We start from the raw sequence: 27,900 nt of genomic DNA on the forward strand, positions 1-27,900 counted from the left end.
TATACAGCAGGATTTATGGATGGATGATACGTACATGTTAGAGCACAGTGTGTATTTGTAGGTAAGTAGATGTGTTATTGTTACAGAGTTATTAATGTGGTGATTTCCATCTACCGTAAAGTGATGATTCCCTTTCTGCGCCTGATAATATTTCAAAACACTGACTCCAGCACCATGAGACGAACATAACAAGAACTCTCTATATTTTGTGGAATGCTCCTTTAATGAACATGCGGCAGGATGCTGTCACCAGCCGGCATCTCTTTGCGTCACAGCTATTGACCATGGCGCCTCCCCTAGGCTTCATGATGAAACAGCAGCACAAAACCTCGAGCAGATGCGTCAAGTCAGCTGATGACAGGCAAAACAAGACCGCCTTCAAAATAAAGGGGGAGTAAATTCAAGGAATTAAAAAGTTTTAGTCAAAATCAGCATTAGGTTTATTCCTCAGTCAGTCACAATTCAGTGATGTGATGGAACAAAATTTTACAGCCCAAAACATAATAGACTTAAATGTAGTTGTTGTAGCTGGTATGCAACATCTTTATCAATTAATTTGGGAGTGACAGAAGAGCAACAGCATTTCCGCTGTAGTTTTTAAAATAAATATCCAGACTACAAGCTGATCAGTGATGGTTTTGAGGTGTTCCCCTTTTCAAATTCTACTGCAGGGATACTATTACACCAGTGTAAAGTTATTCAGCAATGATGCTTATTTAGCAGTTACAAGTGGTATATAAACACTTTATGTGTTTAGTTACACCATAATGTAGTTCTACATTACTATTTTGTATTTGTATTTCTTTCTTTTTTGTGTGTGTCAACAAATGTAACTCCTCATACAAAGCATCCATAACTGCATACAGTTTATGAAGATTTGATAACACAGTATAACAGAGCTGTAATCATGTTTAATGATTAATGGCATGAAAAAACACATGAACAGCAAGTTATAAAATATTTAGTAACTCTTCATACACATATACAAATCATGTATATAGTGTGATATAATCAGCGGCAGAATGTAATAGTAAGTACATTTACTCAAGTGTTGTGCTGATGTACAATTGTGAGATACTTGTACTTTACTTGAGTAATTCCATTTTATGCTACATTATGCTTCTACTTCACCACATTTCTGAGGGAAATATTGTACTTGTTTCACATGTTAAACATAATCAGCTTATAAAATATGATGCAATAGTCTATGAAATTGTTAAAATCCAGCTCTACCGCAAACTATATATATTTATATATATATATATCAATAATTAATTAATTATATACTGGTTATGAATGCCAAATAGGGTTAAAATAAAGTGTTACCCTAAAATGTGTATTTCATTTTTGCTTTAATACTTGTAGGTGTTATTCAAAATAGAAGTATTAAGAGATGCTGTCTTTAAAATATTTTATTTCTGAAAGCACAACCGGAAGCCGGAGTGGTGAACTTCCGGTATCAGCAGACACCGAGGGGGAGGAGCTAAAACAGCCGAGAGGAAGAAGCAGTCGTCTCTGAGGCGGTTAAAGCCGACTGATGGCAGCATCGTAACAAAGAAGAAAAAACGAATATCTCCAGGCACCTGCTGATTTGTGGTGAGTTTAAACATTTGGGTTTTCAGCCCCGCTTTGTTTCAACGTTTCTTTGTCTTTTTAAACGACTCTTCTTTTATTAAAGGCAGAAGTGATGAACTTTGCAGGCCAAGAATGTAACGATACGTACAGTGTTAATGTAACGTTACCAGTAGGTGAGAGGATGATACAGTGATACAACTTCTGCTCTGACTATTAATAAAACAGACGTAGGGGTTAGATTTTCATGTAATAATGGCAGAAATGTTGAACTTATACTTCACTATTACTTCACAGTTTTGACCGAACTAGCTAGGTACTTGTACTTATACTCTAACCAAGCATCACTCAGAGTTTTGAACTGTTGGTCAGACACAAGACATTTGAACATTGTGATGGGCATTTTCTCCACTATTTTCTGACTTGTTACAAAATAGTGAACAGATTGATCATTAATAAAAATGATAGTTGCAGCCCTAAAACAAGTGAGCAAGCAATTCTTCACATTTGCGAAGCTGATGCAGATGTCTTTGATATAAATCAGTGCTAGAGTATCATAATAGGAGGAAATGAACTTCCTGAATTTCCTGTGGTAATTGACTCTGCCTGTGTCCTCCAAGGATTTCTCTATTCTCTGTATGTCTTCAGCATCCTAAGATATATTACAGTAGTATCACCTTACATTACATCTGAACTTCAGTTGGCATTTTACTGTATTGTGTGCACAGTCTTCTGATCACAGCGTTTGATATGACACAGCAAACTCCTGTCCTCTACGGAGGGAGATGCTGACCTCATCTTACCAGTGAGCAGAGTCCTCAGACCAGCCAAGACCGGACAGCAGGACACAGATCAGACCCGTCATGTCTGCCAGACAGCAGAGACCTGCAGCTGCTTCAGACGGCCCAGCAGAGGCCAAAAGGACGGACCTCAGGGCCAATGAGAAGAAGTGCTGTGAGTGGTTTGTTTTACCTCTGAAGGTGAAACGTTGACTCTTTTTTTTGAGACACTGACCCGCTCTGTATTAACTATTGAGCTCTGTGCACCTTAACTATGACATTATTTAATATAATGCAGTAACATTGTGCTGCAAATTGTGCTTCTAATTACATTTCCTACTCTGTTGACCATGAGTAAAGAAAGGCGATAAGGCTTCAGCAGGCACTGATTGTTAAATGTCAAATTTGACGCACCTTCTGTCGCTGTTATTAGTATGTATACCGTGTATAGGTGTGTTTGTAAAGGCAGGTGCTACAACACATATCTTTTGAAGCATATTAATACTGTAATGAGCAAGGTCAACATTCAGAGTCGGCCAGTGAAAATGTCACTGAGCTTGGCTTAGTTTCAACTTCACAGACTCAGGAATGTTTCATCAGGAGTGTGAGATAAATCTAAAAGGATTCCATCAAAGTATGTCCTGAACACAAAACTGTTCTTGTCTGCTGATGTTGTAAACCTGCAGACATCTATTTGTAGAATCTCGAGTCAAGTCTGGTCTCGCCAGGTCTTTGTTTTGACAGTTTTCCCTGAGGTGAGGATGATCTTTCACGGACACTGAAAGAAAGGGGAGAAAAAAAATAGTGCTGGAAAATATTTTCCATTTCATGTCCCAGCCGAAAAGGTTACACTGGATTACTAAACTGGGCTGCTAAACATTAACCAGCAGTCGAGAGACGACAATGGTATGACGGAAATGTTAAACTAAATGTTAACCAGCTGATAGATGGACACTGCAGGGGTGACATTGGATTATTTCACAACCCTCCCTCTCCTTGCTGTCAGTGTATACAGTATGCATACCTGCCCTTTTATTACAAATGGGACATTTTTGGGGCAAGTTTAAAGTAAAAGTGAGGGTAGTAAGTTTAAGTTTGTGAAGGGGTTGCAGGTCATAAAATGTTCTTACATGTTTATTAATAACTAAATCTCTGATTGTGTACATATGTGTGTGTGTGTGTGTGTGTGTGTGCAAACTGCAGCTTGGGCCTCCTACATGACCAATTCTCCAACTGTGATAGTGATGATTGGGTTGCCCGCCAGGGGGAAAACCTACATGTCCAAGAAGCTGACACGCTACCTCAACTGGATTGGAGTGCCAACTAAGGGTCAGTACAGACTCCGAGGCAATACATGTTTATGCCCGTAACCTTTGATCTGTACACGGGAAATAAAACTAATAAGAATTCAGATTGAGTTCAGTGCCTCTGTTAGCCCTGTGAGATATCAGATATTGTAAAATGAAAGTATTCAGCGCAGAGGTGCATCTGGAGGTAGATTAAAACAGACTGGTGCCATGATACATTGATCCTTTTATAAAGACTGTACTTTACTGAAAATCCTGTGCTTAAGGCTATGCTGTGTTATATTTATGTCAGTGCCCTCTATCAATTTGTAGTTGTGCACTTATGTTGTCAATATGAATGGAACGCAGAACTGGGAGAACTGGTTTGGCAGATAAAGGTCCCCTCCCCGAGTGCATGCCGTAATCCTTTTCACCTTTGCCTTTGAATGTCTTTCCCTTGCAGTGTTCAACCTTGGAGTTTATAGGAGAGAAGCAGTGAAGTCATACAAGTCCTATGACTTCTTCAGACATGACAATAAAGAAGCAATGCAAATAAGAAAGTGAGTTTCTCTTTATATTTATCTCCTTTGGTGTAGTAGATTGACTCCCATATCACTTCCTCTGCACGTCCTGTTCCTATTGTAGTTACTCAGAACAGTAAACGCCTGGTTACTTTTCATGTAGGCTCGCCATGCAAATGCCTCTTATGACTGCATGATGTTTGTTTAACAAATGGGGCTACAATTATGACACCACTTCATGTGTTGAAGATACGTTTAAAAGTTAACCACTTCCATTTCCTGATCAATCTTCTCATTATGTTTCCACAGACAGTGTGCTCTGGTGGCGCTGCAGGATGTTAAGGCCTATCTGAATGAGGAGGGAGGCCAGATCGCTGTAAGGATACAAAAACTGAGCATATGTATTTGCTGTTACTAGAGATTAATTGTCAGTTTGTCTGTCAGGTTTTTGATGCCACCAACACCACCAGAGAGAGAAGGGAACTCATCCTTAATTTTGCACAGGAAAATGCATACAAGGTCAGAGATGCATTGATGATTTAATGATTTTATCTCAGATAGTATATTTTGAACTATCTTTGAACCATGCATTTCTAATTATGAATGTCTTTTGTCAGGTGTTTTTTGTTGAATCGATATGTGACGATCCAGATGTCATCGCAACAAATATCCTGGTAAATGATGCGTTCATGCTTTGAAGCTTAATTACGAGCACACTTATGTGTTTGAATTGTCAGATGTCATTTTAAATCATCCCTACAAATCTCTCTTTCACAAAGGATGTGAAGGTGTCCAGCCCAGATTACCCTGAGAGGGACAGAGAAAGTGTCATGGAGGATTTTCTGAAGAGAATTGAATGTTATAAAGTGACGTACCAACCTTTAGACCCGGACGAACACGACAAGTAAGAGGTTCCTTTTTTTGTTAAGGACGCTACTAGTTGCATTTCTTTACCTTTTGTCTTGTCATTTCTCAACACTAACACAATCAAACATAAAGTCCTTTAGACCTAACTGTAAAAATGTTCTAGTGTAGTGTAGTAGATTATCTGGGTATTGTACTGGTAAGAACATGTACTTGCCGAAACTGTCCAGCAGGTGGAAACAGGAGCTCATTTGTAATACAGTTGGCTATCGTCTTCTATTTAATGGGAGTGGCGCTGATATACGGTAATATATACGGTCTTTTTGTCAGAAATGTAGGTCATGTGGTTCCAGGAAAACCACTGATTCAGAGCTTGTAACTTTTATAATTCCTGCCAACTGGCTCAACTGTCGAGGATTTGTTTTTTTAATGAAGTGATTCAAAATGTTCTGAAGTGTGTGATAGATGAAATATCAGGATATTTAGACTACACCAACAGTACATGATATCCCTTCCCTAGCCTTGAGTCATTTTTCGCTCTGACCCACAGGAACCTGTCCTTCATCCAGGTCATCAATGTTGGCCGTCGTTTCTTGGTCAACAGGGTGCAGGACTACATCCAAAGTAAAATAGTCTACTACCTCATGAACATCCACGTACACTCCCACTCCATCTACCTCTGTCGGCATGGAGAGAGCCATCACAATGTGGAGGGACGCATCGGGGGCGACTCTGAACTGTCAGAGAGGGGCAAACAGGTGCTTTAACAAATTCATCTCACTCATACATTTTATAAAGATAGCAGCATCTCCAAAGTCTTAAAGGAATAGTTCAACATTTTGGGAAACACACTTGTTTGATATCACTCTCATATCTGTCCTCCTAAATGTAAAACTACAGCCAGCAGCTTAGCTTAGCTTAGCATAAAGACTGGAAACAGGGGGAAACAGACAGCCTGGCTCTTCTTTTGTCTTTTTTTTTATGGATTAAAAAGAAGAGATATAACGTGCTAATTAGCTAGCTGTTTCCCCTTGTTTCCTGCCTTTGGGCTAAACTGAGCTGAGCGGCTGCTGGCTGTAGCTTCGTATTTAAGGGACAGATATGAGAGTGGTATCAATTTTCTCATCTAACTCGGGGCAAGAAAGCGAATAAGCCTATTTGCCAAAATATCGAACTAGTTCTTTAATATAATGTAGTGTAGTGCTTTTACAAATTGAAATTATCTTGCACGTTATAAAATCTACAACTACTCTGTGTTAAGGTGTCTCTTTCATATGTCAGTTTGCAGCAGCACTGAAGGGTTTCGTGGAAGAGCACCGTCTGTCGGACCTGAAAGTTTGGACCAGCCAGCTGAGACGCACCATTCAGACGGCAGAGGAGCTGGGAGTCCCCTACGAGCAGTGGAAGATCCTAAATGAAATAGATGCTGTATGTCCTCTGATACGTCACAGAAGTGACAAGACACACACGCAGTGAGCGCCTGTCATAAGGTTTGACTGTTTTTATTAGTCTTTTATTTGTCTTTCAGGGAGTGTGTGAAGAAATGACCTATAAAATGATTGAGGAAACATACCCAGAGGAGTTTGCCATGAGGGACCAGGACAAGTACCATTACCGCTACCCTGGAGGAGAGGTAAAGGCCTTCTCTTTCCTATAAAGAGACGTTTGACCCACTCATGTATTACAAATTGATTCAGTCAGCAGTCTGACTGACAGATTAGGATCTGTTATACTTTTGGCCGTTATGTTTTTGTTTTTTTACACAATAACTGAATCAAACAGAACAAAACCGAGTTCTGTATAATTTGATTTCATGTGCCTTTCTTTTGGCTCTAGTCCTACCAGGACCTGGTTCAGCGGCTGGAGCCAGTTATCATGGAGCTGGAGCGACAGGGCAACGTGCTGGTCATCTGTCATCAGGCCGTCATGCGCTGCTTGCTTGCCTATTTCCTGGACAAGAGCGCAGGTTAAATGCAGAAACAGAAACATGACACATGCCAAGACAGTGCTTTTCATTATAAAGACATATTTACAGTTTGCTGTTGAATCACTGCTAATATGTTATTTATCTAAAACTACTGTGGTGATGTTTATACTCAAGTGATACTTATTTAACAGAAGAGCTTAGTGAAGTAATTCAAGGCCATATTGTTCCCCTGAGTGCGGAAAAATAGTTAAACTAAATGTTTCTGAGGGGGCTGTTGAAGACACACTGGAGAGATATTCAATACCACCTGAGACTGATATATCAAGTTCAAGCCTTAATGAGACAGAAAAGCTTCTGTATTCATGATGCAACGCTAACTAAACATAAAATGCTCCACTCCAGTAGGCAGATGTACAGTAAAAGAGGCAAAGTGCAGCTTGAGTGGGTGAGTAGCAATTTCCAAACCACTCGTTTGATTACAAAACAAGTATAAGGGCTCTATTATCATTGTTGTGTGAAGAATATCACACTCAGCACTGCAGCATTCAGGCATTTTTGTAACCTTGAAATGTGCTTTTCCAAGTCATCTGCCATTGCTGTACTCTGTGGATGTGCGATAGTGTGAGTAGCAGGGCATTGGAATGAGAGCTGCACCAAAACAATGGGAGGTGTTTGTATTTTGTAAAAAATAAGTAACTTGTCACGCGCGGCCTTGGGGAAACCTGAGCGTAGCATAAAGTGACTCTCCTCTTTCCCCACTCCCCAGGATGACCAGTGCCAAACAAACTCAGACAAAACGATAAACAAATCAATCCAAAATATTACCAACTAACTTGCCTATCTTCAACAAAGGACAACAAAAGAAAATACAGGGCTCTTACCTAACCCTAACCTCCATAACATAAACAGGAGAAAAATCAATCTAATCTAATGAAACAAAGATCACTTGGGAGCCAGGAATAAGGCGGAGTGAAGCCAGCGTCGGCGGCAGGTGCCGTTTTAAAGTAGGCCCCCATCAGTCTCCAGTCCAATCATTAAAACACACTGAACAGGGTGAACAGCACCACCTATAGGCAGGGATGGAGAACAGCACTCAAATACAAATTATGACTCAGGGTCATATCAAGCTAAAATAAGACCACTTATGACTCACTGTCAAATGCACAAGACTCATCTAATATGGAATCTTATTTAACTCTTGCACCAGTACAGTAGCACGTGTCACACAAAACGTGGTGCGTATGTGCAAATCAGACTTGGTTGTAATTTGATGATTCACTGGCGTCATCTGACCTTGTTCTGAAGGTAGATATATGCTTAACTCATGTAACAGGATTAGACATAGGTTTAAGTGAGTAGCTTGTTACTCCGCCCTAAGCTCCAGGCCACTTCTAAGACCCATTTGAAATAGACCCTCTCAGCAATTAGAGATCTACATATAGTAGTGATTTATATGTGGGACGTTACAATGAACTGAACATTATGTGATGGAGCAGAATCATGGCTGTTAATGTTTTGTCCAAATGTGTTGGCGGATAGTAAGGAAACAAATGATTGACTTCGGAAAAAATGAATTGCCGTCAGCCACAGATTTAATTATGTCTGCAAAGATTCAGGTGAAATACTAAATCAGAGGCAACTGGATCTATAGATCTCATGAAGCCTATTTTATATAGTTTGTTGAACTTGTGCTGATATTATCAACAATGTTTGAAGATTAAAAAGACACTATTTATTAATTTTCCCAAATTTAACAAAACAGTATTAATAAAACAAACAACAGCAACAAATGCAGCACAGTTAGACACTTGCTGACTAGCCAATGTGGAGAGTAACATAAGGTCCATTCCTGTATTTTAAGGATCCAACAGAACATCATATTGCAATGGACCATTTATATCATTAATATGTTGGTATGGGAGTGTACGCAAACATTTTAGGATAAGGGGGAAATCAATCATCAGGGAGGGCCAGTAGCTTTCCATCTAATGAGGATTAATCGTTAAGCTAACAATGAATCAAATATTATAGTATTCCATGACAGGAATTTTGACTCATAAATACCAACAAACATGTATAAATGTGACGAAATGGGCACAAAAGGCAAACCTGAGTAATGACTGACTGGTTAGAGTGGAAAATGTTGCTCAAAAACAACTCCAGATTTAGGCATAGGCAGACAGAGGGTTTCAGGGTTTGTAGAGGAAGTGGTAACTGCTGCAACATCTGTTTAAAGTCTAAACCACAGCTAAACCAACCAGTGTGGGTGCACCTCTGGCATTTTATCCCACTGTATCCCCCTATGGGCAGCCATAACACAGCAATCATGTACTGTACCTTTTTATTAAGCACAGCCTGAGCTTTACAGCTGTCCATGCTGAGTGATATGCCATCCCAAACATGAGAGAAAAATCCACTCACATTTAGGAGGGAACGCAAACATGACACAGAAAGTCTCAAGTGTTTTTTATTTTTGTTGGCACAGATGATCTACCCTACTTGAAGTGTCCCCTGCACACTGTCCTAAAACTCACCCCTGTGGCTTATGGTGAGTTACTACACTTCATTATACAACAGAAACTAACTTTTTCCTTTGTTGGGTTTGATGTATTTTTCTCCTGTCTCCCTCTACCAGGTTGTAAAGTAGACATGTTTGACTTGAAGGTGGAAGCTGTCAACACTCACAAGGACAGACCATTAGTAAGCTTCTGACCTTTTCTATTACTTCGTGTCATACTCATGCTGTCAGTTTTTCTCTGTCGGACGTTGCCACGTCCACTGCAATTCAGTGTAGTCCCTGTGTCCATGCAGCCTGAAGGACCAGTTTAAGCTCTACAGTCAGGACTGGATAAACTGCTCTGACCAGGGCTAATTAAAAAAAATTCAAACCAAAATTACACACTACTGTTTCTCATTTAGCTTTCAGGAGCCAGATATCCAGTCTTCTCTCAGAAGTCTCTGTGCCAGATGTATATAAGTGAAGAGAAATATGCACACTCATTCTTTTCGTCAGATATGTGAGGACATATTTTGTGTTTGAAAGTGGCCGCATATGTGCAGTCTCTGGGGGACTATTTTCTGGCCAAGCGCAAGAAATCGCCCAACACATAACCCAGTAAAAGCTTCTTTAAACAATCAAGATACAACATGTTAATTAGAGTGTTGAGGTGCAGATAGGCCGATTTTGTTACCTTCAGACAGAGCCAGACAAGCCGTTGTCCCCTATTTCCAGTCTATGCTAAGCTAACTGGCTCTAGCTTCATAATTATCAGACAAATATGAGAGTGTTATCGATCTTCTCATTTAAGCTCCTAATTACCTGTTTGCACATCAATACCTCAATCTGTTCCATCCGTCAATGACAGGAACGGCAAAGAGAAGCACAATGTCACTGATTGTATGTGTTATATTGTCAAAGCCCTTTAACAACGCCAGAGCAGCTTCTGGCTACTTATAGCGCCTGTATTATCATGAATTTGTCAGATGTATCTAATACACCAATCATCAGTAATGATACCTCAGTCGTCATCAAACACCAGAAAAGTAATCAATGATTTTGTTCAAATCAATCAAAAATCAATGCGTGTTTGATGAGGTGCTGGGCAGGTAGCATACAGTGGGTTTATCAGAGCTCTTTAGCTTAAAATAGCTTCCTGCATCGGGAAACAACCCTGATGAGAGCGGTCAGAGTGAACCAAAACGGGCCGTAAAAGCAAGCAAGCAATGTTTATTTAAACAGCACCTTTCACAGACACAAAGTGCTTCACAGTCAAAGAAATAAAAGCAAATAGAATCAAATAAATTAAACAAGGATAAACACCAGAATAAAATATACAAAGGGAAACAGACATAAGACACAAATTAAAACATGAAATACCACATGCTACCTAAATGCCTGCCTGAAGAGAGGGTTTTTAGCTGCTTTTATTCCACAGAGTCCAAAGACCTCAAGCTTATTGGCAGACTGTTCCAAAGCTTGGGGGCTGCTGACTGGAAAGCAGTGTCCGACGCAAGTTCAGCCGCAGAGAGGGACAAAGTAGTAGTAGTATCACATGCTGCGCTAAGGTCCAATAAAACCAGAACTGAACAATCTCCAGCATCTGCAGCCAATAAAATATCACTTGAGACCTTAAGGAGAGCTGTCTCAGTGGAGTAGCATTGCCAGAAACCAGATTGAAATTTATCACACACTTGTTCAGTTCCAGCATTTGAACAAGTTGCTTTTCAGCAACTTTTTCTAAAACACTGGAAAAGAAAGGGAGTTTAGAAATAAGCCTGTAGTTCAGGTAGGGGTCCAGGTTTGGCTTCTTCAACAAAGGTAAAACCAAAACAATGAGCTGAAAGACACTGAAGTGCTCGGGTGATAATCTGCCGGTTCATCACTGCGAGCAACCCGTTTCACATTCATGTAGTCATTTGAGCCATTGTTAATATAAAAATCTAATATAATAATATTATAGTAACTTTAATATAAGGACTTTTGTTCATGAGTGACTTGTTCACGCTCCGTTCATAAATCAGTGTCAGGGAATCTCCATGACACATACAGTACTGTGCCTTTTGTCTTTATTTCCTAATGAGCCAGCTCCATATCTGTTCCCTGGTTGTACTGATGAGTGCAGACTGTTGAAACCAAGAGTCCTAGACAGAGTGGGTGTTAACACATAATCACATTTAACAAGAGACAACCTCTTATTAAATGGGGTGAAAAATATCCTGTCTGCTGAGACCAACATAACAATGGCCTTTTGTATTTATGGCTGTTTGTCTCAGTAGTTGTTTTTCATTCTTTGCCTTCTCACAGTCACTAACACGGGTCACAGTGATTTCAGACCTACAGTAGGGGAGGTTTGGTTAGTATAAACACGTGTTAATCAGTTGGCCTTGTCCGTCTGTTCTTCACTGACCAGAATAAAGTCACGACAGATGCTGTGCCTCCAGCTTTCCACCGACGAAACAGCTTCACTCCGCTGTCCAGCCAAGACCAGATTAAACGACCTCGTCTTTACAGCGTGGGCAACCCTCCACAGGCCCGCTTGTCCCAGGCCCCCACTTTACCCAGCATGCAGTTCTCTGAGGCGTCTGAGGGGGCAGAGCTGCTACAAAGCGAGGTCAGTGCTGTGAATATTTCTGTATGGAATCGAGGTTTAAAGATGTTTTAAATAGAGGATAAGTAATTAAAGAGAGGATAAAGAGAACTTTGTCTGGCAACAATTGGGATTATTTGTCAGTTCGTAAAAGAAGAAATTCATATGGAGCTCCAAAACCAACAAAATGTAGTAAAAGTCAAAAATAAGAGAATACATCAATACATAATATTGCTAGGTAAATGATAAAAAGTTAGCGTAAAAAGAAACCATGTGACTAAGTAATTAATTATAACTTAACTCATCTTGGGGGTCGGTGGAGGGGTGTCATGGAACACATTTAATAATTTGTTTATTCCCAAGAAGACTGCGTGTCGAGCTAGCTTAACTGAAAGCACTGGTAATTGAACATATTGAGCACCAGCCTTTACAGTTAGCTACCTAGCCGAGGCTAACTTCTTATTTTTATAACACTACACTTCCCACTGCAGGTAATGTTAATCCTCCATATACATGCACTACAAACCCTGGACCAATTACCACTCTGGACATACGTGGACACGCCCACCTCATTAACATATACCAATTAGGAAAATTAGAAACATGGTGAAGAAAATGGTTAATTAGGGAATGAATAATAATTATATGTGTGCCAAGGCTGACAGAAATGGGAAAACTAAGCTAAAAAATAATAATAAAAGCAAGTGAAAGTGCATTTTTTTGGTTTTGGTGCTCTGTGTATAAAATCCCAGTGATGTAGTTTCATGTTTTCCATGTAAAGTAAGTGTTTAGCAACAAAGCATCTTGGATGTGAAGGGATACATTTTGTTGTTTTTTTCCAGTCCTTCAATTCACAGCAGCTGGAAAGGAACAGGAAGAGTGTTTCACTCTGGTGAAGTCTGAGTTTAATATTAGCTCAGGTTCAGTCAGTGCCAGTGAAAACAAACTCCTCATTCCTTTTTTTGGCTTTGTGTTTTCGTTAATGCCGTCTACTTTCTCCCCCTTCCTTTTGCATCCTGCAGGACTCTCTGAACGGTTTCAGTGCAGCAGACACAGACAACTGTGTTCGTAGTTAAAGCTGCTCAGAAACAGGTATTTTCAGCCGTTTCCTCTTATTTATCATGTGGAACACCTGTACTCTCCACCTCAAATATCTCACCCCTTTTTGTTTTGCCATTTATCCCAGGCCTTTCTCCTCATGGATGTTTCACCAGTTCTGAGGACCACCAGTAAAATCCCAACCAGCTTCAGCCATTACATCCCTGGCAAGCACTGTTTTACGCACCACTTCTGTGTAACCCTATATGTGTGTTATCTCTTCGGTTTTTGTTGGACAGGTTGTGAGCGTGTTAGCGTGCGCGTGCACATACATACATGAACTCAATGCCTTTGCACAATAGCCACCTCAGATATATATTGTAAAGATCAGTAGTAAAACCCATCCATTAGCTCCTAGCACACTCCACATACTGTAGTGTACAGCCATAATATGCTGTATTAGATGTAGAACATGTTGATTGTGAATTGTATACCTCATTGGAAGCTACTGCCTTCAGTTTTAGTGTAAGAGTGTGCCTCTCTTGAAGGAAGCCATGCACAGCCTTAGCATTTCCTCAGATTCTCTCTTAAAGTTGCCTATTTTAACATTCCCAGGTATTGTCCATCATTCCTTGGGTGGTCTGACAAGCTGTAGTAATACATTTGTTTTGTAGTGTAATTTAAAGCATATTAAATTGCAACTTAGCTTGCAGTGGGCAGACACAAGCTGTAAAAAGTAATGAAATGTTTCGTCTAGCCCTATAAAAAGTGCTTCTCCTCGTTGACAATTATTCCGTTCTTCTCTTCAGTGATGCCTACCTGTATGTTTTGCCATCTACTCAAGTAACAGCTTTAATATATTCAGCCACCGACTGTCTATCATGTAAAGCTGATCACATTTGAACTCCACAAAAAAAAAATTTAAACACAAAGTGCTCAAGTTTTTAAATGCATTTTAGTTTCTCACAAATCACGTGTGTACTTCTGATACAACAAAGATCCTGAATGTGAAGTGTTACCTTCACCGTATGGATAACATCTGGTCACATGACCTTGATTTTAATATTTGGAATGAATCAATCATTTGGAAAAGTGCCTTTATTTAAAGGACTTCAAGGCTGTGAGAATAGTCATGGAGAGTATTTAAAATATTATAGTATATGCACGATATGCAAAAGTATGTTTCACCTGAATTGAAGGACTGGCAATACATTTGGATGTCTTAAAAAGAGCTTTGATGTTGTTTCCACACCGTGCAGTACATGTTTCATCAAATAAAGTTAATTTTAAGCAGATTTTACATTGACCTCAGCTTTTTTTCCAGAGTATTTAAGATTATTTTGTCCTCAAAAAAGCCTTTTAGTTTGGTTAAGAAATGTGTGTGAGTGAGCTCATTGGGAGTATCCTTCCTGTCTGCCAACCTTCATGTCCCTGAAGAGCAAGACACCATAACATCACAGAAACTGAAAGAGAAATGTTAATTCTCAGTGCATGTTTCAGCTCTCATCCGATGCCAAATCTAGATTTGTGAATTTGATGTTTACAGTAAGGTGTGGCGTTGCCATATACATCTGGTTAAATTGTTGTCACGGATGCAGATTATCTAACATCATGAGCATGTAATATTTAAATCCATTCAAAGTGGATGTGACAGAAATCGTAACGTCACTAGTGCTTGTTACCAAACAAATGATGCAGCTCTTGAAACCTCTAACAAATGGACTGTTGTTGTAATGATGATAAGATGCTGTCAGAGCTTCTAACTGATCGTTACCAGCATTATCACTGGGTCACTCCAGAGTTCTGTAGAAAATAAGAATAAAACTTGATATAAGAGTCATCAGGGAAACGGAGGAGGAAAGGGTCAAATAATCAGTTGTACTTCAGAGAATTTAGTCTGCCAGTTGCTTTGGCGCCTCATGATGATCCTTGAATGAGTGGATTCAGATAAAAAGCTTAGATTAATTTCCACGTTGATTAGGAGGAAGGGGTGTACACCAATGTGTTTGTCATTCTTAGTTGTTTTTATGTGGTAACATTGTTTAATAAATAATGCTTTGACTACATTTACATTGAACTGTCCATGAAGGTTTGGGTCACAGTGTAGCTGACCTTTAGTTTCAATATCCTCATGTGTCAGAACATCTCCACCATGTGTCAGAGGGACTGTAATGAGATGACAATGTCTTCTTATCTGCTGAAACACACACATCAACACTGGGCAGAGGTGGAAATAACTTTAATTTACTTATTCAGTTTTCAAGTATTTTTACTTGAATATTTCCATTTTACTTCCTTTTAGATGAAAATGGTCTTTTCGTTTACTCTGTTACATCCCTCTGATGGCTGTATAGTTACCAGATACTTTGTAGATTAAGATGTTCACATTCAAAACATCATAAAACACCAGCTAACCTTTTTGGCTTCTTGTCTTCTTGTGAACGATGTTCCCCTCTACGATTGTTTAATTTGAAACGTTTTTAGGGGACAGAGAAGATAAAACTATCCAGTAAGTTACCACGAAAAGGGAAGAACAGAGAAAAGTCATAACTTGTTAACCATCTCCTAACTATTTAGATTTATCTTAACCTTTTGGGGGTTCCTGAGGTTGGGAAACACTGTCGTAAAACATACATTTAAGAAAGCCTTGAAAGGCACATTTGTTAACTGCACTTTAATACTTATGTATATTTAGCTGCTAATATATATACGTTAATGCAGAACTTTTACTTGACCACGTTGTGGTATTGTCTTAAATAAAGGACCTGACTGCTACTTCACCACTGCTGGTGGTCATAGTGACTCAAAACTATGTTGGCAAACCTCTGTCATGACTCAACAGGAATTCAAACCAGCTTGTTGTGTCGATTAAAATAACCAGAATTAAAGAGAACTGAAAACTCTGTGGCCAGTTCAAGAGCCTCATGCAGTTCATCCCTCGTTCATACAAAACCAGGGATAACGCAAATACAATATAAACAGTTTTGAGACGTGTTGATTCAACTTTATGGACATTGTGAGGCTACAGTTTGTTCTGCTGCATCTCCTCTATTAGCCTATTTAGTATCCTAATCGATATGAATAGAGTGGACAAAATGTTAGAAACACCTCTCAATATAGTGCAGTTCACCAGCACCTCAAACTACAGCCTGTAAATACTTCAGGCCTGTTAAATGAATTCATTAGACTGGGGCCAAGTTAACAGAATCATTATGATCATACATCAACATTTGTATGTCTGAGAGTTTTCTGTTTTGTAGGATTTGTTTTCCAATATAATCTTTTTGGATTCCTATGCAGATCCTATGACCCCCCCCTCCCCAACACACACACACACACACACACACACAAATGTGTTGGATCTGTACTTCAAAAGTCTCATAAGACCTGCTTTCATCCTTATAAGAATCACAAAATTGGCTCTTGCTCCTATTTGGATGTGTAACTTGGTTAAAATGGATTCTTGGAAAATCACGTAGAGGTTTGGGACACCTCGTGCGCTTGGTTTGGCTTGTTAAGGATTCAGTTTAATTAGGTTGGTTGGTTGGTTGGTTGGTTGGTTTAGCCTTTCAAACGTATTCACGCAGATCGCCCTAACGCAAGTACGGCTTCTGTTTGAGGGATACGGGTATAGTTGAATGATTGATAATATAAAACAATCATGTTCGCAAGAAATACCCAGTTGTTTGTTTGTTAGTTTGGCCTCTTGCACTGGTTCCTCCTGTGATGTTGGTGTGATTGCAACAAGCTGGTGTCTGCTGTGCCACTCCTCTTCTATAAAACGCGCCATGAGATGCGCCTGGTGCCACTTTATAATCAGCCTCTGAGGATTCGTCGGCACACAGAGAAACACGGACCGCAAGCATGAAGGACGTCGGACGGATTATTCTGGTTTTGTCGTTTGCTTTACTCGCTTCAGGTAAGTTGAAGAAACGCCTCACATTTTCGCAGATTGTGATTGTTTTGATGTTTTAACGGATGGCAGTTGATCTTTCCCAAACAAACAAATAGCTCAAATACGAGGGCAATGCTCGACTCCAGTTGAACACACGAACACCAGACTGGACCAGAAGTACACCAGCAGGCTGAAGTTCGACATCGGGGATAAAGTTCGGTATCGGTGCGCCGAAGGCTTCACTCCGTCCGGAGGTATCCCAGTCGTGGAGTGTATTGGTCGGGGACAGTGGAGACCACTGACTCTAAAATGCCAAAGTAAGTACTTGATACGCTTGTTGGCTTTCCAGCTCAATTTTTATTTTGATTTCAAAGACTGGACTAATTTACCTTCAAACATGCGATCCTTTTCACAGGTTTAAAAATTGCACATGTTTCAGATGGTGTTATACCTAAATACAATATACAAAACATACAGTGTTCTGTATATGGATTTACTACATTTCTGTTTTGCGTTTGTTCACGGCCTCTCTGTGGCCCTCTGGTGGTTGTGTTCAATGTATTCATCTTTCTGAAGTGTTTCTCTTAGTTGTGGTGTGTCTGACTTGTTTTTGTCTTTCTATTGCTGTCTGTCATCTCTTTTGTTTTTCATGCTTGTTTGTATGTTAGGACCCCCTCGAAAACGAGATGGTTCATCTCAAGGGGTTTATCCTAATGAATAAACCTGTAACATTTGCGTGAGATATTGGTAGAGCTATTATGTGATTTATTATATTTTTAAAGGCCAACAGAACAGATCAGATGGAGCCTAAAGTCCAACGCAGTTAATGTGGTCACTATGGAGAACCAACAAACCTATAAATACTTTGAAGAAAAGTCAGAATGCCTGCCAAGATGCTTAAAAAATGAAAAGCTGCATACATAAATCAATGTCTTCCCTTTTTTTTTGTATTTTTATTACTTCCATAACTCTAAACAATTACACTACATTAAAGGATAGATTCAGGGTAGGGGGGGGGCGGACTGGTGCACACTGATCTTTTTTTTTTTTTTTTGCCCCCCCAACATTCCCATGGGAGTTTTCTGCCGTCGAGCTGAGAAGCACCTGATTGAGCTGCATACTGCTGGACCCTCTTTCAATACTCTTACACTGCTGTGTAATTGTTCTCCCGGCCATGAAGAGTCCTAAACCATTAGATAACATTAATATTTAGAGTGAAAGGCAAAAAGAAACTCTGACAACAGAATTCTTTAATTCTTCAAACTTGCTGTTTCTGATAAATCTAAAAGAAAATAAGGACGTGTGTCTCAGTATTTGAGTGTCTGCCTTGTTTCTTTTTACTGAAAACACAAGGAAATGTAGCTTTTTAGTGTATTTTCATATATAGTGTTTGGTAAAGTAGAACCCTTGAACTTGCATCTATTCTGCTTCTCCAGGACGTTGATTTTCATTCCCTGACCTAGTTCTTATTTGACTTGCGTGGCTGCTGCCACAAGATCGTCCTTGCAGACCCAAATACTAATTCCTAAAATATTTTGAGAGTGCGACAAAAGTATGAACCTGAGCAGCCAAGATTTCCCAGATGCAGCTGTGTGGAAGTGAAGACTGGTTCAGTGTTTGGCCCAAGAACACTGGGGCCATGGAGTGTTAAACCTGAGCCTTCTAGCAGAAGTACACTACATTGCCGCACCACAGTTGGTCACATATTTCACTTTTCAGAAAACTCACTCAGGTTGGCAAGTCGGCTTTGCAGCAGCTCACTGTATGTGGGTTGTTTTGCAACTTGGTAAAATAAAAACATGTTTGTTCCATCTGGCAAATCGCATTTCACCCTTGATTCCTGTTCTGATTTACACTCTAATTTCTAACAGAGCAATCATGTGGCAACGCCGGGGATCTACCTAATGGGCAGTTCGAGTATGAAGGGAAGTCATTCATCGGGGATAAGGTTTATGCTGTATGCAACAACGGGTGAGTTGAGGCCTGAAAGATCCTGTAAGCCTCTGAATTTGTTTTGACGAAACAGTATATCTCCATGTCGACAGATACACAGTGAAAGGACTCCACTACATGACATGCAAGAAGTCTGGCTGGGCCGGTGAATTCCCGTCTTGTGAAGGTGGGCAACAATACATTCTTACTCATTGTCTGTAAGCCATTCACATTCTTTACACACAGCACCAGCAGTATTTAGTTCAATACTGTGTATATTTTGTATCTTTTTTTTTAAAATAAGCAAGACATGTTTTTGCATGTGTCCAGAGGTAAATCTATCTTGTAGCACATGTTCCATGCACAGCAGGATTGTCAGTTAAAATATACATTTATTATTAATTTTTTTTTTTTTTCTTCTTTTTAAAGTCTCTCCAGAGGGAGAGGCCACCTGCTCCACCCCTGCAGTGTTCAAGTCTGTGAGCAGCGGTGGAGATGTGTCTGTACACCGGGTGGGAGACACCTTGACCTTCACCTGCAGTCAGGGCTTCCAGCTGGATGGAGCTCAGCAGATCACCTGTGGTCCTGGTGGCCAGTGGCAGCCTCAACCCCCTCAGTGCCTGCCTTCACTTGTTACTGCGCCCCCTCCTGAGGAGAAGACCCTGCCCCCTCCCGAGAAGACCCTGCCCCCTCCCGAGAAGACCCTGCCCCCTACCGAGAAGACCCTGCCCCCTCCCGAGAAGACCCCGCCCCCTCCTAAGAGGGCTGCGCCCCCCAATAAAAAAAGTGAGTTAGTATTTCTACCCAATTGAGCGAGAGCCAGTTGTGGCGTTTAAGGCAGTACGACAAACTGTACCACCTCGTCTTGATAAACTGAGATGACAGTTTGTTTCTAAACACTTCCCCTTTTTCTTCAGCAGGTAGATGTGGCGTGCCATTAACCATCAAAAATGCCAACCTTGCCGACAAGTACATCACAAAGACTTCTTTCGCTTCTGGTGAGAAAGTCTATTACGTGTGTGCCGTTGGTTACGTTCAAATGGGCGGCAGCAGATCTCGCTGGTGCAACAAGGGAATGTGGTCGCCACTGCGGCTAAAGTGTGAACGTAAGAACTTTCTATGATCCTTCAGTCAGTTTTTTTTTTTTTAGTGTAACGTTTTGAAAATGTCTTTCTACATTAATGAAGATCTTGTGTTCGAACGAATACTATTTGATTAGTCAGCTGGCAGTGTGGCTGAATGTTATTGCTCTTCAGGATGATTCCAGTGGTTTTTGTAAGTATATTCCAAAGCAGATTGTTGTGATTTTTACTTTTTTTTTTTTTTTTTTTTAATGTTTGCTACCTTCCAGGCAGCCAATAGTTATCAAATTTACAATTGGAAAATGTAAAACTCTGAAGTACACTTTATCTGTAGTGAATACAAAAACACCAGACTGGCCCTTTTTTGAGGTATGAGGACTGACTTACAGTCCTGACAGGTGTACTGTACATCACTTTTGATGCACTACATATTAAATACTATACAAACAATATTGTACACGCTCATAATGACCCCTTAAATTAAATATTTTTCTTTTTTTTTTTTTTTTTTCTTTTCATCAAAGCAAAGTCATGTGGCTCTGCAGGAGAGATTGAAAATGGGCAGTTTACATATACTGGAGCTGAGTTCGGAGACACTGCTACAGCTGTCTGTGATGACGGGTAAGGACTTTAAAAAAAAATAAATAAATAAAATCCTTATACTGTACTATTATATACTGTTCTTTAGATTTTTGCATTCTGTCACTGATGTGACTTTACATAACATCCTTTCATCAGGCATCAGCTTGTGGGACAGGCAACCAGAACCTGCATGAGTAGAGGCTGGGATGGACGTGTTCCTGTCTGTGAAGGTGCAGTGAACTACCATAGCATCATTTGTTAGGTGACCTTTTTTAAAATGTTCCTTCCTCCTTTTAGCTGTGCCTGTATCTCTTCCAGCTGTGGGGTGTGCAGAACCTGCAGAAGTGATGCATGCAGTGATGGATGGCCGTCAGGAACCACCGTACACGTACAATAGTGTGGTTCGCTATCGATGCCGTGTGGGAACCCTTACTGGTGAAAGGGAGCTTTGGTGTACAAAGGATGGGACATGGAGTGCTCCTGCTCCTCAGTGCAAAGGTCCCAGATGCTTACTAGTGAATCGGCGCAAAAATATTTTCTACAACTTTTTATTGACCTTTTTTGACATCAGTAGAATTTTAAAAACTGTTCTGTTTCCCCACAGAAATTACATGTCCTACTCCGAATGTGCCCGGCGCCTTCTGGACGGGACCATATGATAGGCTGTATCGATACAGGAACATTATATATTTCGAGTGTTACCCGGGCTACAGAAAGTTTGGCCCAAGTGCCGCCACATGTGGTAGTGATGGCCGATGGTTCCCTGGCCTCCCCACATGTTACTTAGACACACGTAAGTGATCAATTCTTTGTTTTATGACTTGCTTGATATTTGTTTTACAGCACTTAAAATGATTGCCTCCTGTTATTTCAGCTCATCATTATTGGAGATAATATGCTATCTGAAATGTGAAACTACAGTATTCATCCCAACCTGGTTAAACTGTTAACCAGCAGTCAGTGGAGGATGGAAATGCCAAGCTACACGATGTCTTCCTTCTGAAAAGATATACAATTCTACTAAAATCCACCTTTTTAATAATGCGCTAATAGCAATATATATTTGTTCATAAACTCCTTTTATAAAGACATTAAAATATGTTTGAAATGACGCTGAAGTACAGTATTGTTTATTTCGATAAGTGTTTTGGGCAGTAACAAGTACAAACTTGTTTCATTCACCTCTGTACATAGATTTTTTTCTTTTTTTTTTTTTTTACAGTTGATAATGTTATGTGTATCATCTCTATAGACTAAACGGTGAGTGAGCATTTCATGAACAAACAAGCTACAAGGAAAATAAGAACACCAATTCCATTCATTTAAAAAGACATTACAAAATCCAGACATTTCTTTACATGAGCAATAACAATTCAAGTGCAAATATCATTATCAACTCTATGATACATCATAGCAAACTCTCGTTAAAAGGCAACAATTTAAAAAAACAAAAAAACCCCAAAAACTATCGGGTTGCAGGAAAGAAGCTGATTCTGTTGGGAGGGAGGGATTTTGGGGAATGAGGGCATGTGGGCCGCTGCCTGTTGGCGCCTAGTACATGGAGATATTGGAGACAGATGTACATAATCTGTTAGTGTGACATGTAAAGAGGAATTTCAAACTGACGAGTTCTTTGTGGCTTGGCCCAGCGTCACCCTCAAGTTTGACAACGTGGTCAAAATCCCTTTTGTGTCATCCTAAAGTTTAGATACATGATATGACTCGTACCAGCTCACTTTATATTTACACGAGCGGGGACAAAACATACCCCCCGAAAAAGTCATTACATTCTTTTAGAGGGTTGAATATACAGGTTAGGGGTTCGGGATTATAATTGTACCAATTTGACTGCAGTGGTGGTGATAACTTTTTAAAGGAATAGTCCCTAAACTTTGGGAAATCTGCGAAGACTCCAGGAAGTCACTTCGGTCGGCCAGGAAACTGCAACACAACCACTTCGCGTCTTGAGTTTTTGTACTAATTTTAAACATTTAATGTGTTGGTGAGCTGTCAAAATTGCAGATAAGCTGACTTTGTTACCTTTTGGACAGAACCAGGCTAGCTGTTAGCTTAGCATAAAGACTGGAAATGGGTGCTAACTGTCTCATGGCTGTTGCTCCATATTTAGTGTGAAGAAATGAGTTGTATCAATGGAAGTCGGCGACAAAGTTTCCCAAAACGTAAAACTATTCCTTTTAACTACTTGGCAGATCTAACAACATGAAGCGAAGTGTTAGATTTTTACTAAACTTAAATTATTTTACCCTGTTTTGATAGTTTTGAAATCGCAAAGAATATTTTCTACACACTAAATATTCAGTTTTTATTACATTTTTTGACACTTAACTTTTTTTTTAATTTTTTTTTTTTTAGTATTTCTCTGAATAAGAGAAACATCTTCTGCCCGGAGTGACAAATATTTAATACAATGAGTCCCAACAAGTCTGCTGCAGCCTAAAACACATTTCACAAGCTTTTGTTGGGGGTCACGATAGGGTGTAACCAAATTAAGGTGTGTTTTCATTCATTGCACTGGCTACACTGTACTACAAAGGTAGGATGACGTGTAATTTAGTGCACAAAACAAAGTGACCTGCCCTTCTTTCTTTTTTTGGGGGGGGCGCAGTCTTTTGGAAGAGCTGTCTTCATTGGGACAGAACAAAATGTGAGTGGGGCTGTTTGTTTTTTGAAGAGGGTTTCTGGGTGTCTTTGGATTTGAGACGGGTGGGACATCAAGGGCAGAAAGTGATTTTTGGGGGTCCTGTGTAAAGAAAATTTAGGATCAAAGAATTCAACCCTCGTCTTTTATTTTCATTATTTACAAGATTGAAAAAAAACAAAACACGATAAAACTGGTAGTCCAGACAGGCAATGTGAGATTATCAACTTATTGTGTGTAAGAACTAAAGTATTTCAGATGTGGAGCTTTTTGTTTAAAAACTATAGACTATTAGTGTGTAGAGTACATCAGAAAGACAATATGAGATTGAATTAAAGTGACCTTTTTTTTTTTTTTTTTTTAAAGAAGCAGCAAACATAATGTCCCTCAAAGACATTTCTCTCTCTCTCTCTGAGACATTGTTCCACTAGACATCACATTATCTCATTTCTGTGGCTCTCACAATTATTAGTTTGTTATTCATCTCTCAAATGTCCACTATGTTCCTGGAATGATAAACCACCATTTTTTTGTATTTACTTTATGTTGGATAAAAAGAAAAAGAGCAACATATCAAAATTTGAAAAAAAAAAACAAAAACAGTACAGTCTAGACAGACGGAACAAAAACATAGATTAACTGTTTTAACAGTAAAACCCTTGGAAACTGCTCTAAGAGCTCAAATATAGTAAGGCTTTGAATGACGTGGAACGCAGCTGCTATGTGAATTTAACAACCGCTCCTCCTGGAGGACAACAACACAGACACTGAAGATGGAACCAGGGTTACATAACACTTACACAACACTGACAGTCATACTTAATGGTAGCAGGAGGAGCTGGAACTCAGACCGCTCATTAAAGCGAATACAATAACAAGCTCAAACCATGCACACAAAATGTCACTCCTACTGTCTGAAATAGGCGTTTCTATTGTTTTCTGTAGCTTCATTGCACAACACAATAGAAACCAAACCCACTCACATACTCTACATCCCCACTAAATGCTTGAGCTCGGGATTGCAGACCTGTGCTGAATGGAAACTGACAAAAAACCTAAAACACATGATTTTCAGTGTTTCTCAGGTCTGCATAGTGTTTATTATCAAAGCCTATGGAAATTAAGAGGGTAAACAGTATGTTTTTAAGTCCTTTGAGAGCTGCGGGATGTGGCCTGGGTGGAGGGGGGGGGGTCATGATCCGGTGCTTCAGCAGCTGTGTTACCTTTTTTACTTGTAAGGTCGCAGGAAAGCTGAGACTTTGCTGCTTATGAGACGTATGAAGGAGCGAGGAAGCATCTCGTTGGACTCCCGAGTGGTGTACTTAAAGTAGTTGTTTGGGTGAGCCAGCACATCAAAAAGAGTCTTAATCAGCTTTTTATCCTGTGGGGGAGAACAGACGGGTGTGAACTCTTCACTTAAACACATATTTAAGTTCTTAATAATTGTTTGAATTGCATTTGAAGCTATTGCACAATGCTGGAAAACCAAATTACACACCTACCATATGACAACATTAACGCATCTTTTCAGTATTAATGTCTCGTTTGACTCATACAGGTACGAATGTTTGTTAGCAACAGCTTTGTTTAGCCTAACACCACCTTCTTAATGTACAGCTTATTGCTTAACTGAATCACCTCTCCCAGAGGGGTGTACTACGAAGCAAGGTGTGTTGAGTTTTCAGTGTCACACAGGTTGCTCTCTTTTAACCTGGCTGGATCACCACGGTAACTTATGCTGCACACAGTATAGTACACTACTGTCTGCATTGTGTTGCCATAGGAACCTATATGCACTCAGTTGCAGAAAATGTATAGGCCTAAATGTGTTTTTATGCTTGGTCCTGATTTGCTGCCAAGTCTGTTTTACGCTGCTGGCATTGCAGCTAATAGAACACAAATTTGAAAATTGATTAGTTATTATTTATCACAGATAATATTCAATCAATAAAATGTATTTCACTTTGATCTGGCCAAAAACTAAAGTGATTTCCACGTATCCATCATTATGGGACAGTGTCAGACCTAAATGCACTTCTTGAGTATCATGTTTAAAGTTGCGTCTGGTCCGTGTTGTGCGGAAGTGTTTAAATGATGTGTCAAACACCCCCTTTTATGGGAACGCGCACAGAGCCTGATGAAGAAAACCTGGGTCAACAAAGAAAGTTGACACCCATTATCTATGATTGGGGTATTAGGGTTTTGTTGAGCTAGCTAACGTAAAGAACGCCTGGCTATATCGAATTCGCTTTGTAGTACACCCCTCGGGTGGTCTTATGTACCTACAATAACTGAAGCCACAAATAAACAGTGAGAAGAAGTAAAACTACTAACCTTGAGGATTTCTTGGTGGTTTTCTGAGGCGTAGAGTCTTCCATCTCGCACTATGTCCTCTACGAGCTGTTCATAGTCCTCTGAATTTATCAAAACGACACAAGACACAATTATCACTAGTCACATTCATGAAATTCTGAAAAGAGTAAAATAATATGAATATACAGCCATAACAAAAACAAAATGCTGAGAAACTCTCTTTGACTTAGTTTATCGCTTGTTTCAGACCATTTAGTCAGTTCACCCGAGTTACAAACGTCGAGGTGGATCGAATTTAGTTTGTGGTGCTCACAGTGACTGACAAATTACTGTTTAGCAGCAACATATTTTCCCAGAAGCCGTGTCCCTGTTCCTCTACAGCAGCTAAAATACAGAACACACTGTCAACAGTTGTCACAGGGACTATTTCTTTGGTAGAAAGTAGTTCCACTGAAAACTCCTGTTGGTTGTGGGTTATTCCAGGACACTGTTTCAGGAAAGACCAGATGTTTGAAGTAATTTAACTATTGCAACTACATAGTTTGTCCACCAGAGAGCACCACCTAGTTTATTTTTCAACTGTAAAATGTCCTGCTGAGTACATCTGACTATATTTCTGACCCCGTACGAGTGAAGCCTGAAATCTTCTGGTAGGTCTCTCTTAGTAATTCTCAAGTCAAGGCTAAGAACCAGAGGAGATGACCTGCTAGAGGAGATCAAACAAGGCAAACAAGCTCTTTATCTTCATTTAGATCTCTCATTGACTCATTGTTTTATGAGTTTATGAAAAAAAAGACAACTGGCTGATATGGAGGAAATCTCAAATATTGATATCTGTATGCAGTATCAGTCAAGCTATAGTATATGAGCATCGCCTTCATTGTATATAACTCAAACGCTGGACAAATAAAACCAATAGACATGACAGTTGATAGTGAAAACCAGCTGGTGTGATAAATGAATGTGCTACACACCATCATAGGTAACATAGGGGATCTGAAAGCCCCTGGCACTGTTAGCCTCATTGGACTTGAAGTTAATCCAGAGACGTCTGGAACGAGCTGTGAAGGCGATCGGCCGCTCGTACGTCTGACATGTCTCGTAGGTGGTGATGGATGTAGCTGACCCTTATAGGGGCACAGAGAGGACAATGGTGAGATTTTCATGACTGCTTCTTGTATGGCGCAATTATTTACAGTATAAACACTAAATTCTATTGAACCAGCAACAGGAAAGGTTGACACTCACAGTTCTTCCTCATAACCAGCACGTCTCCACACTCATCCTCTGAGGGCAGGAAAATCTCTGGCACCACGATGAGGATCTTGCGCTTGCTAGGCGGGTTGATGTTCCAAATACACTCCACATTCGCAGGATAATTGCCGGGATAGTTAGGTGACTCAATGTAACCCATGAACTCGCCCATTTCACCGCCACATTGCCTGTCTAGACGCGCACAAACAAAACAAAATAGTTTCCAGCTCATGTTTAAGAAATCTGAAATGCAAAACAGTAATTTTCATACTCACTCTTGCACTGCGAGACACTTGTGGCACCGTCAAAATCAGTGGTGGTGTTCCCAGGGCAGGAAATACAGTAGTTCTGCCTAAACTCTGTCTGATACGTCCCCACTGGGCAGCGGATACACCGGTGTACTGTGGTGTTGTAGTAATGACCTGGAGAACACTGAACTGCAGAAATGAAATGAAGATGCACATTAAGAGGGGCAGGTTTTGCAGATTATTTGAGTATATGTTCCCTCTTTGGCTGTGTAAAAAGAGCACAAGCTGACCTTTGACTTCACAATCATGGAAGGAGCTGGCACCCTCCCGCTTGGTGCTCAGTCCCCCCCCACAGGGGAAGCACAGGGTCCGTCCCAAATCTGGTTGGTAGGCGCCCTGAGGGCACGGCTGACAGGGTTTGAACCCATCACTGGAGAAGTACCCCGTTGGACACTGTCCTGGATTTGCAGAACATGTAGAGAAGGTTGACCAATGACACTTCATGGATCAGACAGATGTTTAACATTGTCCTTGGGACTTTACACTACCTGCACAGGAGGAGATGTTTCGTGCCCCGACAGGCCCGTGGCCGTCACTGCCGGGGCAGAGGTCACAGGCCAGCTGCCCCTCCTTCTCCTGGAAAGTGCCAGGCGGACACTGGACACAGCGCTCCTGCTCGCCATGGTAGTAAGAACCGGACAAGCATCTGACTGAGAGAATATCCACAACAGCTCCGGTCAGAGACAACACACTTTGCTTTAATCAGTTAGGAAAAAACAAAACCTTGAACTCTGTTTTGATTTTCAGGTTTTTTGGTCGATGCACTTGTTCCAGGTTATTACAGGTGACCCAGTAAACTTG

At 40.2% G+C, this 27,900-nt stretch overlaps 3 protein-coding genes across 3 annotated transcripts in view; 2 read left to right on the plus strand and 1 right to left on the minus strand.

Moving 5' to 3' along the window:
• Positions 1–1,524: 1,524 nt before the first annotated feature.
• pfkfb2a (6-phosphofructo-2-kinase/fructose-2,6-biphosphatase 2a) lies at positions 1,525–14,369 on the plus strand. Its single transcript, XM_070909882.1, has 17 exons — positions 1,525–1,596; positions 2,332–2,526; positions 3,555–3,680; positions 4,101–4,197; positions 4,468–4,534; positions 4,603–4,677; positions 4,776–4,832; positions 4,938–5,062; positions 5,573–5,780; positions 6,304–6,450; positions 6,551–6,655; positions 6,859–6,988; positions 9,435–9,497; positions 9,585–9,649; positions 11,860–12,060; positions 13,059–13,128; positions 13,223–14,369. Exons 2-16 carry the CDS (start codon positions 2,436–2,438, stop codon positions 13,110–13,112), a joined length of 1,611 nt encoding a protein of 536 aa, XP_070765983.1. The 5' UTR covers positions 1,525–1,596; positions 2,332–2,435; the 3' UTR covers positions 13,113–13,128; positions 13,223–14,369.
• A 2,538-nt stretch (positions 14,370–16,907) lies between these two features.
• On the plus strand, positions 16,908–21,676 carry LOC139289184 (membrane cofactor protein). The gene is made up of 11 exons (XM_070910720.1): positions 16,908–16,993; positions 17,086–17,286; positions 18,841–18,940; positions 19,015–19,088; positions 19,331–19,553; positions 19,820–20,007; positions 20,508–20,604; positions 20,722–20,795; positions 20,884–21,063; positions 21,170–21,358; positions 21,440–21,676. The coding sequence occupies exons 1-11, from the start codon at positions 16,939–16,941 to the stop codon at positions 21,457–21,459; spliced, it is 1,401 nt and encodes a 466-aa protein (XP_070766821.1). The 5' UTR covers positions 16,908–16,938; the 3' UTR covers positions 21,460–21,676.
• Positions 21,677–24,452: 2,776 nt separating this feature from the next.
• The window catches only part of scube3 (signal peptide, CUB domain, EGF-like 3), a 69,105-nt gene continuing 65,657 nt past the window's right edge, over positions 24,453–27,900 (minus strand). Inside the window, exons 17-23 of the mRNA XM_070910182.1 lie at positions 27,588–27,749; positions 27,330–27,497; positions 27,067–27,228; positions 26,786–26,983; positions 26,512–26,664; positions 25,559–25,638; positions 24,453–24,605 (exon numbers count right to left, since the gene is read on the minus strand). Of these exons, the coding sequence (XP_070766283.1) occupies positions 24,453–24,605; positions 25,559–25,638; positions 26,512–26,664; positions 26,786–26,983; positions 27,067–27,228; positions 27,330–27,497; positions 27,588–27,749 (1,076 nt within the window). The remainder of the gene's footprint in view (positions 24,606–25,558; positions 25,639–26,511; positions 26,665–26,785; positions 26,984–27,066; positions 27,229–27,329; positions 27,498–27,587; positions 27,750–27,900) is intronic.

This window comes from Enoplosus armatus, chromosome 8 (assembly GCF_043641665.1).
Source record: "Enoplosus armatus isolate fEnoArm2 chromosome 8, fEnoArm2.hap1, whole genome shotgun sequence".
NCBI classification, from domain to species: Eukaryota; Metazoa; Chordata; class Actinopteri; order Centrarchiformes; family Enoplosidae; genus Enoplosus; species Enoplosus armatus.